The sequence below is a fragment of the Mirounga leonina genome, unplaced genomic scaffold (genome assembly GCF_011800145.1).
Source record: "Mirounga leonina isolate KUSES-001 unplaced genomic scaffold, KU_Mleo_1.0 Mir_101595, whole genome shotgun sequence".
Lineage (NCBI taxonomy): Eukaryota > Metazoa > Chordata > Mammalia > Carnivora > Phocidae > Mirounga > Mirounga leonina.
The window spans coordinates 2,579,335-2,591,817 of NW_023270158.1; the positions used below are offsets into that span (position 1 = coordinate 2,579,335).

The 12,483-nt window shown below is 43.3% G+C and overlaps 1 protein-coding gene across 2 annotated transcripts in view; it reads right to left on the bottom strand.

Moving 5' to 3' along the window:
- Positions 1–12,483, bottom strand: part of CTPS2 (CTP synthase 2) — a 98,841-nt gene that overhangs the window by 4,506 nt on the left and 81,852 nt on the right. For both annotated transcript variants that reach the window (XM_035000158.1, XM_035000150.1), the window contains exon 17: positions 7,759–7,903. In XM_035000158.1, coding sequence (XP_034856049.1) covers positions 7,759–7,903 — 145 coding nt within the window. The remainder of the gene's footprint in view (positions 1–7,758; positions 7,904–12,483) is intronic.

The following is a 12,483-nucleotide window of genomic DNA, read 5'->3' on the forward strand; positions in this document are numbered from 1 at the left end:
ACTAACCCATCTTTTAAAATCATCTTCTCTGTACACACATTTGTCAGTAGGGAAAATTATTAGATATCAAGGTCTTACATGTTAAACTTTATGAAATGCCACAGAATACAGACCCATTTGTGTGTATCTTGATATATTTGAGGAGGGGAAGTTTTAAACCTGCAGTGCCCAATATGGTAGCCACAAGCCACAGGACGCTATCTACATTTAAGTCAATTAAAACCGAATTGAACTGAAAATTCCGTGCCTCACTCACACATATTAAGTGCAGTTCAAGTGCTCCATATGTTACCGGGTTGCTCGGTTCTTGCCCCAGATGCACCGAAGAATTGGAAACCCGAGACCAGAATGGGGAGATAGAGTTCATTAAGTAGATAAGCATAGTACACTTTCAAGAGCGAAAACGGGCCACTATCAGAGCAAGAGTGGCAATGGCCCCAAGAAGCTCTAGGTGCATCCTTTTAAGCCTGTTTTCTTCCCTAAATTTGGCTTTGACAGGTATGTTCGATTGACAGCTGGTTATATAACATTTTGGCTTCTGCGCATGCGCCCACCCAGGACGCATTCTGTTACAACCGTATTTATCTATGTATTGTATATTTATGAGTTTCTAAGGAGCTTTTGCTGTGACCTTAAGGACACGTTGCGCCTTTTGTGCGCATGCTCAGCCCTTGGAAGCCCCCTTGTGGCTTCTGAGCCAGCTCTGTGGCGAGGCCTTTCCTGTTCTCTTAGCTCTTAGAGGTGGCTCTGAAGGTGTGGCTGTTAACCCTCCGGGCTGGCTCCGAGGGTGTGACCAGCATCTGCTTTATCCCTCCTCCCTCGGGCCCAACTAACCGCCCCACAATTAGTCCTGTAGGGCTGGTGACTGTCATATTGGGCAGTGCAGATTATAGAACAGTTCCATCATTGCCGAAAGTTCTGTTGGATAGCACTGATTTTAAAACAAACGAGTAATGATAAAAACAGCAACAGCAACAAACTATAATCACCATGCAATGGTTCTCCTTGTCACTTCCTAAAAAAATTTTTTCAAGGTCTGGCTATCTACAGTTAATTAAAATCATGGCAAATGGCAAATGTCTCTCATGCATCCATGTGTCCCCCAAATAACAGAAGCACTCTTTTTAAAAAAGTTTTAATATATATATGTATATACACACTTTCTTTTTTTTTTTAAAGTAGGCTCCAAGCCCAATGTGGGACCTGAACCCACAACCCCAAGGTCAAGAGTCACATGCTCTACCGACTGAGCCAGCCAGATGCCCCCTATATGATTTTTTACAAGACAAAATCAGAATCACCAGCAGTGATTCATGGGAATCTCTATCCTTACAACACTGGCTTGACCTAGGAGACTTGACTGCAGCAATCTACGTGTGGCTCTTTGACAAACAAAAGGTTGGTCATCGTCGTTTGTTTGTCAAAAATTCCTGGTTCCTAGTAAATTCCCAATATAAGAAAATATATATTTCAAGGCACTAGGACAAGATATAGTAATGCCTCATATATCCCACTTTTTATGCCATCCCAGGGGCAGCCGTTAAGCCACTTCTTCTCCATTAACAGAAAGAGGTGGTTGGAATTTAAAAAAATTTTGATGGCCAACCTAGGATTCCCAGCATGCATGAGTTCCTACAATACTTTGTATCAAAATCCATTTCATGTGGAAAAAGCGTGTTTTAAAACAGGTTGCCATGCACACAGTTTTCTCCAAAGCATTGTTACTGCTTTACTTACTTCCTTTTCAAAGAGCCCCTGGAAGCCATAAAATGTAAGAGCAATGGAATAAAAACTTAGTATGCTTTGATGAGTTTTGCACTGAATAGTAAATGGTAGAATACAACCCCAGCAGGGCATTAAAAGCACAGTAGTCTCTATCACTATTAACTCCATCCCTGGCTGGCACCATATCATCAGCACTGCAGTGAACCACCATCAATAAAGAGCACCTTTTAATCAACATTTAATCTCTAAGGGAAGGTGTATTCAAATGTGGTTTATTAGCAGCACTTTACCAAAAAAAGTCTCAAGGTATGCAGTTGGTGACAAACAATGGGGGCAGAGGGGGCGGCACTGATTTAAAAGGTGTTTAAAAAACTTAAAATAGAATCATTTTCTTTTTCCAGTTCACTTTTGCTTGAAATGTAACAAAGGGGAAAAAGTAGTATTTTTATATCAGTTTAAAATGTACAAAGCACCATCTTAACTATTCTTTACAGCAGCCCAAAAGGATGAAGATCCTGAAGTTTAGGAGTAGAGACTTGGGAAAAATTACCCAGTAAGCAGCAAACCCAGAAACCAAATCCATAGCACCTGCTCTACTCGTTCACACTGTCCCCAGAGAAACAAACTATTTGCACCTGTCCGGGAGCAAGAATTTCCCGTCCCCTTTAAGGTACTCCTAGCTGGACTAAGAATCAAAGTGACATGAGACAGATTAACAGAAGAAAATTGGAGGGACTAAAGTTTCTCTTGAGCCCGCAGGGTCTTCATTGCCTTCAACTCAAAACAGTCCACGTGCAGAAGTGGCATATTTTGAGAAGACCTGTCCCAAACCCCTTCAAACTTGAACTAATCTTTATGCCAAACTGGCCCATCTTGGGATGGCCAGCCCTTGGCCCCTACACACCATAGACTGCAAGAACGGCCCTTGGCAACATCAACCATGCAGCCCAAATGTTGAAAAAAAATAGGCAAGGTGATCCCAAGTTTAAAATAGTGCTGGAAAATGCACATCAGATTCATGCAGGGGGAAAAAAGTATCTTACCCTCCTAGTCAAAGAGAAAGAGGTACCCAAGGGGGGATAAGTATGCCTTAGAGGGAGAAATGCACACACTACAATCAATAGAGAGGCCACACCCACCTCCCATGCCCACTGTCAGGAAGTAGCATTCTAACAGGATACAGATTGGCATTCACCTCTCACTAAGCAGTTCAGGAATGTATATCAAGGGCCTCAAAAGTGGTGTGAGCTGAGGCAAAGGCATTAAAAGCTTCTAGGGAGATCGAGGGACTGCAAGCTGTTCCCTAAGGATTTGTGTGCATTTTATTCTCTAAGTCAAAGGAAGCCACTGAGAGTTTTAAACTCCAAAATAATGTAGGAAGATGAACTGAGAAGAGGAAAGCTGGAGGTATAGAGACCAGATAGGAAGCTTTGTAGTAGGCAGGAGATGAAGAAGACCAGAACTAAGGTAAAATTAGTAATAATAATTCCCATTTAGGAGCACCTAGCTGGTTCAATCAGTAGAGTGCGTGACTCTTGATCTCGGGGTTGTGAGTTCAGGCCCCACTTTAGGTGTAGAGCTTCCTTTAAAAAAATAATAATAATAATTTCTATTTAATTTCCCACCATAGACCAGACACTGTGCTAAGTGCTTTACATTTAGTATGAAACTTAATCTTCATTAAGTGGGTACCATGTCAAGAGGGTACCATTACCATGCCCCTTTATAAACTGATGCAGAGAAGAGCGAGGTCACAGAACAGTGATTATAACCATGAACTGAGTCCTATATGGATATAGAGTAAAGATTAGAAGGAAATACTCAAAAACGAGCACAGTGTGTTAGGCTGGTGGGTTTATGGGTCCTTTTTTTCTGTTTTCAAAATTTTCTGTCATGCTACATCTAGAAGTCAACAGAAAACAAAATCTTCCCAAGCTTGAAGCCAGCGTGTCACTTAGAAGGAAACCCAGAAGAGAGTCATGGAAGAGGGACTAGAGACAATGGTGAATGAAAATGGGTGCCTTCTCTCCCTGACTGCCGCCAGGATTCACAAGTAAAAAACGGAGAGATGAGGATAAGCGTGAAGGAGAGAATGGACTCAGATCCCGGGAGCACACGAGGTATCAGGAAATGGAAAGACCTGGTTCTGGGTGTGAACTTCCTTTAAGGGCCCTTTGATTATATAGTAGTTTCAACTTTTGGGTTCGGTCTGAAAAAGTCAAGCAAATAGAGGGAATCACTGAGTAATTTCCCTCCTGTTGATTCTGTACCAGATCCCTTCCTGTTTTGCCAAAGAAGACGATTTCTCTGCACAAAAGGTATATGTTGGGTGGAGGCATGGAATCCAGGATCCTAAAACCTAGAATACAAATGCTGCTCAAATGTCTTAAGATTCTGGTTTTATACTTTAAAGACATGTTACCTCCAAGAGCTGCGTGTCTGCGAACGGCTGACCGAACCCCATCTAAGTTCTTGCTTTCCAACATGGAACGAGCACTGTGTAAGCATGAGAGTTTTACTCTGAGCTGACACACGGGCGTGATAAATGGCAGCGTCATCCAAACTGGAAGCTATTTCTCCACTTGGTGTGTAGTGAGTGAGCCTAAGAGCTCTGCAGGGCAGCCCCAGAGATCCACATGCTGGAAAACAACCTCTGAACCACTTTAGACTCCAATCCCTCTTCTGTTTCCAGTTGCTTAAAAATGCAATTCTGAACAGAGATGATATGCTTTGTTTCTAGATACTCAAGAACCTCACAATTACAAGCACCTTTGTATAGTGTATTTAGTATAAGTCCCCTAAAATTGCCTTCTTACAATCACATGAAACAGTCTCATCCTATTACATGATATGCCAGCAAAACCAGGAAAATGTGCGGTAATCTTTCATACATGGGACAGATTATGTTTCAACACCAGAGGAGAGATCTCAGCAGAGAATTACAAGAATTTCCCATTGGATGTGTTTTTTCTAAAACTGGCTTATTAGACTTGTGAAAAAAAGAGTTAACACAGCGGGCGTGAGGCTGCTATCATTAGAAGGGCCTGCTTAGTGGAGTGGGATGGGAGAACGACTCAGGAACTTGGCTTTCAGAATGTGTTCTCCGTTACTAACTGATAAGGTCATTTCACTGGGTGTAGGCTGATGTGCTTTACGGTGAATGCTTGCTTTCCTTCTGAGAGTCTGGAATTTGAGTGGTTGCTAGGTAGAGAATGCCTATGTAACCAGCCCCAATAAAAACCCTAAACTCTGAGTCTCACATGGGCTCCTCTGGGCACAAACATCAGACACATGTTGCTGCATGTTCCCTGCTGAAGGGAAGGTGAGCTCTGTGTGAGCTCTCATGGGAGGAGGGGGCATAGGAAACCTGCAAATAGGTTTCTCCACACCCCACTTACATCTTTTCCTCTTACTGAGCCAGCTGTGTGTGCTTACTGTCAGTGAAGTGAGTTTTAACCATGAGTACCACTATATTCTGATTTCCTTCTAGTTAATCATCAAATGTGTGGGTCGTCTTGGGGGGACCCCCAAAACAAAGGCTTTCAGTTTGATTTTGCATGTACTTCCTGAGCAGCTTATAAAAACCTAAAAAATACTATCCTAAAACTGTTATGCCTTTCTCGAACTGAAGACTGCAAGTTGAAAACCAGGCGGAATTGGTCCTCATAACTGGGTTTCCACTCTATAGACAGCAGAGCAGCCAAGAATTTAGCTCATCAGCTCTAGATCCCAAAATAATATTCTCACCGCAACTTCCCAGGCACTAAAAGATAATTGTTCTCCACAGGCCAGAACGCAGAGGTTATAGTTCAGATGTACTCACTCAAAGCCAAAGATTTTTGTATTCTGGGCTTTAAAGATGTCAGCTGCGCATGTGCCATATAATTACACACCGTCAGCCAATTTCTGGGGAAGGAAGTCACTCTGCTGGTGTTCATATTCCTTGTCACGTTTGTTTGTGATGGATTATAGACAGTAATCTTGTTTGACAGAAATACAGTACCAGCTCAGCTCACATTAGAGCCTGGCCACGAAAGCACTCGTTCGCTTTTCATCGTTCACTCACGCCGCAGAGCTGGGCAGGGAGGAGCTGAAGTGCAAGGTGCCTCTGGAATCTGGGTGTCTGTCACTGGGTCAACTCATGGTCACCATTCTTAGTTGGAAAACCACCCCCACCCCTGCGAGGTGTCAAAATTAGACTAGACTATACCCATCCTCCCCTGCTACCCAAAGTTAGTACTTTAATGGGTACTAAACTACCCCGTGCTCTAGGGAGCCAGGGAGATCACGATAAATAAGGTGTCGGCTGCCCTTAAGAAACACACAGGTTTATGGCTGACACGTAGGAATTCTCTGACCACCGCGGAAGCCTGCACACACTACAATCAATAGAGAGGCCACACCCACCTCCCATGCCCACTGTCAGGAAGTAGCTGGTAACTCCAATACCAGCCTCGGAGTTATATTAAGAAGTCTTGCCTTGTCCTCGAGACATACTGAGTCTTGCTCAGGAGTCCCTAGCAAGCAACCATTTTTCTCAGAAACTGCTGCTAAGCTTTGCCCAGAAACCACCATCCCCCCCCCAAGCCCCCCGCGGGAAGCAGTGGGCCATCTAACACACAGGTGCGCAGTCCGCACAAATTAGAGAAGGCTCGTTCTTGGCCGTTGCTGCCAAATAGCCTGACATTATTTCGCCCGGCCATCTAACTTCCTCCGCTGCCACCCTCCTCTTACAGCCAGGAAACCAGTGCCCTGGCTCAGCGGAGCAAGGAGTGATCATTGAGTCAGGAAGACACCTGACAGGGAAATACATAAAGCTGTTCCCGTTTGAAAACTGGCTACAAGAAATGAGAGAGCTGTGAGCTTCTCCGCGCAAGTAATGTCACAAATAAGCAGGCTTGTGTAACACAAGCACACGCACACACACCAGACACAGATCCTGGCAGCTCTCGACTGCAACATCACCAGGGTTATTTGCTGGGATGAGGGTCAGCAAAGGTAATCTTCTAAATGGCATATATCCGGTTACTGCGTTTGCAACCCTTCATAACCCCTCTATGATTCTGGCTAGTTCCCTCCACTTTTAAAGTTATTGCATCCAATATTCTTGCAGGAGAAGAAGTAAAGATATAATAAATTCTCCCCAAACTAATATTTAAATGTAAAGAAATTTTAATGAAAATCCCTAAGGGATTTTTTTTTTTTATTTGAACCCAATTTTTAAAATCGTTGCATAATTCATCTGGAAGAATAGCAAAATATATTTTTTAAAAAAGTTAAATAATGGGCATAGGGGGGCTCCTGGGTGGCTCAGTCATTAAGCGTCTGCCTTCAGCTCAGATCATGATCCCAGGGTCCTGGGATCGAGTCCCGCGTCCAGCTCTCCGCTCGGCCTGAGGCCTGCTTCTCCCTCTCCCACTCCCCCTACTTGTGTTCCCTCTCTCACTGTGTCTCTCTCTGTCAAATAAATAAATACATAAAATCTTTTAAAAAAAACTATAAAGACTATATAAAGTCCTTCTTTAAAGATCTAGGGAAAAAGAAAACCATGATTACCAACTTAAAAGACAAACAAACCCACTTTGAAAAATTATTTGCAACCTAACAAAGGATTAATGTCCTTTATATATAAAGACCTTACCAATCAGTAAGATAAAGGATACAATAGCAAAAGGAAAAATAGTGCAGAGGGTATGAACAGGCTAGTCACAAAAAAACAAATAAATATATAAAATATTTATATATATTCATTAATCAGAGTCACCAAAAGCAAATCCCATTTTTCACTTATCAAAATGACACAAACTTCTAAAATAACACCCAGCATCAGCGTGATTCGGAAAGCTAACATGTCACTGCCTTGGATGTGAAGAAATCATTTTTATTCAGAGAAAAAAAATCAGGATCGGTAAGAAAGAAAAAAATTACTCTTCATTTCAAAAAAGTCCTGTACTGATATTAAATTTCACGAGAACCCTAAAATGTTGATATAAGTGCAGCTGGGGTTGGTGCTGAGAGCAGTAAGCTGGTTACCTAGAAGACAGCTTGCATCCCTGTTGCAAGTAGGCATGCAGGCTCCCGGTTGCCGCAAGTAACAGGCCCAGGTATGGAGGGGAAGGCTTCATCGGCCTAGAAGAAAACTCAGGATGGAATTGGACACCAACAAAATAGGGGTGATCTGAAATGAGAATAATCATGATGTGACTGAAGCAGACAAACACGAGAGCTGCTTTAAAGGTCTTATCTTTGAATAAGAAAACGCATCAAATGGTGAGACAATTAACCTGTTACCATCACTGGCAGCTACTCTCACGAACCATCTTCAAGGCAGAATCTCAAACGGCAAAATACATCTCACTTAATGAGAGATCTGGCATTTTATCTGTGCAAGGTGTTAGAGGGAGAAAAACCAAGCAACATTTTTGAATGGCAAGATGACTTCTGCTTTGCCCAAAGTCCACCTGCTTTTTGAAGGCCCTTCGTAGACGTATGTTGTCTCCATTCCCACAGTATCCCTCACGCTAGAGGCTAGCTGTAGGGCCTTCCATCCCTTAGCTGGCTTCCGGCCAGTTCCTACAAGGTCGTTTCCTTTCCCAAGGGAAGAGTCCCCTGGGAATGCAGCAAGTACGACCGCTTTTCTCGTCACAGCTTTACGATGGATATTAATCAGAGGTGGCAAACATGAAACTGACCTTGCACCCCTATTTCAGCCTCTGCCAACTTATTGCCTGTGAGGACGAGTCTCGGAGTGATAAAGGGATGGCCTTTCAACATGTTAATGGTGGTTGTAGCTCCAGGTGGTAAGAGGTCAAGATACTTTTGTTCTCTTCCTTATACTTTTCCCTACTGTGTGAAACTTTTCCATGAGCATATGTTATTTATATTATCGGGGGCAAATGAAGGAATTTCCAAATTGAAGGTTGTAAAAAGCTCGTACAGGAGCAATTCGAGTTCTCCTAGATGGAATGGAACAGAAAAGTAGCTTTACCCAGCTACTTTTAAACACACAAATCCTCTTTTGGATTGGAAAACATTAAATGGGCAACATTTCCAAATCTGGGTAGAAATTTTACAGGAGTGCAAATTCCTTCCCCCAATCAGAACTCTCAAAAACTATGTTGGTTTTTTTCCCCCCCAGATTAGGAAGCAACTTCTAATTAGAGATCAGGCAAATCTCTAATCCCATAATTACTATAATACAGAGCATGGTTGTCGCTGTATTCCCTACTTTAAAAATCATTTTAATTGCTATGTATATCAAACCAAAGATGACAGAATATAAGTTTTATAGGGGGAGTAAATATAACTTTAAAGTTTTCAACGAGATGCTTTATCAAATGATCTAAAAATCTAGTGTGGAATTCAAAATCACAAATCCCCATCACTTACCGCTGGAGACCCAAAGCTCCTACTACAATAATAAGGAAATGATGACTGGACGGAAATGTCCACTCTCGTAAGGTTATCACTGAAAGCTTTGCGATACAAAATGGTAGCTCTTAGCCACATGTGGCTATTTAAATTCATTCAAATTAATTGAGCACATATCAAGTGTTCAATAGCCACACGTGGCTAGTAGCTACCATATCAAACAGGACAGAATAGTCCATCATTGCAGCAAGTTTCACTGGACAGCTCTGAGTCCAGAAAAATCCAGTGTAGAAATCTTGTACATCGCATCTAGGAAGAAGCCTCCTTGAATGAGAGGGACACTCAGGTATGAGAGGTTGGCGAAGAGAATGCCACCTTCTCCCAGGAACGTGTCCCCTCAAGAAAAGAAGAAAAGGAATCATCCACTCTTAGAAAAGAAATGAAGCAATGTAGCTTTAAATTTCAGATGCAATGAATCTTACAGCACAGCATCTAGGGATGTCTTTGAAAGACACAGACGGTAATTGTGCTTTTGTACAACTGCAGCAGAAGCTACACAAAGAATCGTGTCATGGCCAGGGACCAAAAAATATCTGAATGAATGGACCACTGTTCTGAATCGCTTTCTCCAAGAGAATCCCCTATGCCAATATGAGGAAAGAAATGAAAAGTTTTTATTTTGATGGTGTTCTATCAGTCAGATAAAGTATCTTTGAAATAGTGCTCTTAATTGCTTTGAATCACGTTCTGACATTATACTAATCTCAAACTTTGTTGTTCCTTTTATTTATTTTATTATTTTTTTTTTTTAAGATTTTATTTATTTGACAGAGAGAGACACAGCGAGAGAAGGAACACAAGCAGGGGGAGCGGGAGAGGAAGAAGCAGGCTTCCCACGGAGCAGGGAGCCCGATGTGGGGCTCGATGTGGGGCTCGATCCCAGGACCCTGGGATCATGACCTGAGCCGAAGGCAGACGCTTAATGACTGAGCCACCCAGGCGCCCCTTTGTTGTTCCTTTTAGAACTCCTTTAGGAAATGTAGACATTCACAGAAATGCTTCTAAGGGGTAGCCAAGATCAGAATCTTCTGGGGAATTTTCCTTAATAAAACGAATTTCCTTGCAATTGGCTTTTTAAAAAAAATGGCAGGATTTTACAGCGTCTCTCGTTTCCTTTCCAACCCGCATTCAAAAGTGTCAATGGGAATCTAAATCCGTGCAATGAAAGAGGCATCTAAGTATTTGCTCACAATAATGAGAGCCAGGAGAATTAAAAGAAAGTAAGTACTTGAATGAAGTAAGCAAACAGCAATGTGCTTATGAAATTCTCTGCCCTCTCACACACCAGAAAGATTTAAGAGACTTCAACCCTGACCAGTGATCCACACTATAAAAATTCTAAAGGATGGGCATTTCCATCAGAGAGACTATAGGAAATACATCCTCATCTTCTAATTCAAAACTTCGGGCATGGACTGATAATGTTAGGTGGCGTGTCCAGTGCAAACAAGAGGAACAGTAACATCTACCGAGGGGGTAGCAGGACCTGGTTTGGCTCCAGCCCCACCTGTGATGAGCTGGACATCTCTATAAAGTGGGAATAACATCACCTGTCTTCCAAGTTACATAAGGCACGCAGAGTCCCTAGCAAGGGGTCTAGGCAGAAGCATCTAGTGAGTGTGCCCTCAGTATCCACTGCTTTCCTTCTTTGAGGGTCCAGGTAACATGTCACTGCATTCAGAGAAGCCCTCGCCAACTTCAATTCTGCTCCCTGCTTGGGACTCCTGAAGTACCTGAACAGATTCCAGACAGAAAAGGAAAGGGGCAGAGAAAAGGAATTTGAAGTAGCGGATGGTGACATGGGCTCAGATGGTAAAAGAAGTAGGAAATTTAGAAGAGTAAGTCCAGAATACCTGTAGCCTAAAGAAGACAGGTTGAAAAGGTAGGTTCTAGGAAATCATGTTACCGTTTTTACAGTATCCTGTACAAACTAAGCATTTGATAAATGAGCGTGGCTTGTCCACCGAATTTGTGTCACATGCACTGCACACTCAGAGCCCTGTCCTCGTTAGGAGGTGCTGCCGAGGGGAGAGCCTGGAGGCAGGAAGGAGCTTTAGGAGGACCCTGGGTCGGAGTCACCACGCGCTGGGGATGAGGGTGAGAGGGATGGGAATGCAATCGCAGCTCGATCTTTCTAGAGACAGAATCTACAGGACTTGACAACCGATTTTAAGTTGGGGGTAGAGAGGGGAAGAAGAACTAAATAAGGCCGATTTTAAGCCTGATGGTCTAGGACAGGGGTTCCCACCCAGGGGCGAATGTGCCCCTCAAGGACATTTGGCAATGTCTGGAGATGGTTTGGGGTGTTGTGACATTGGGAGGTGGGGACGATGTTACTGGCATCCGGTAGGTAGAGGCCAGGGATGTTGCCCAATATCACACAGTGCACAGGACCGCCCCCACCACAAAGAATGATCCCCCTCCCAATGCCAATGGTGGCGAGGGTGAGAAACCCTGAACAAGGAGATTGAGCATGACTTAGCAGAAATAGACGGGAGGAACAGCTAGTTTGGAAAGCATGTAACTTAGGTTTAAATAAGTTGAGCTGGGATTGCTAGGAGAACATCCAGATAGACAAACAGGTCAAGCAGGCACCAGAACATGTTAAGTTCAAGTCAGTTAAATGAAGTATATATGTGTGGGTCTACAACAGGGGTTGGCAAACACTTCTGTTAAGGGCCAGGTAGTAAGTAATGTTCGAGAAAGAGCTGGGACCAGTGGTAAGCATGGGCTTACTATGTATTTGCAGCTCTGAATGAGAATAGTGTCCTTGTCCTCTGTCTCATCAATAATGGTGTATGGTTTGTGCCTAGGCTCTTGAGGGTGTCCCAGCCTCCACACAAACAACTTCTTCAGCGATCTTTCCCAACAGAAATCCCTATCCCTTTGTGCCGTGTTTGGTCTCACCAAGAACTTCTGTGGGTGCAGTGACTAGTGTTCAAAAGTTAAACGACTGGCCCACACTTGACCCGGCAGACTCCAGGTAGAATGAGGGGCCGGGTCCCACACACAACAGATGTCAAAACCAGTCACAAGTAGGGACGAGGGCACTGGGCCATTCTTCCTCAAAAGAGGGAGAAAGCAGAGTGCTACTCAATAGTGGGCCGCCTGCCTTTTCCAGAGCAACTAACCTAGAGGCTAGCAACAGGAGAAGGCCCAGAAAGGGGGCAGGGATGGTGAGGAAGCATACTGCTAGTAGAACTGGTAGACCCGGAACAACGTATCATTTTCGCGTAGATTCAGACTAGTGGGCCCCCAAATGATTAGAATTATAAGTGGTCTGTTTTTTTTCATGTACTTTATATTTAGTCATATTATTTCTATTTA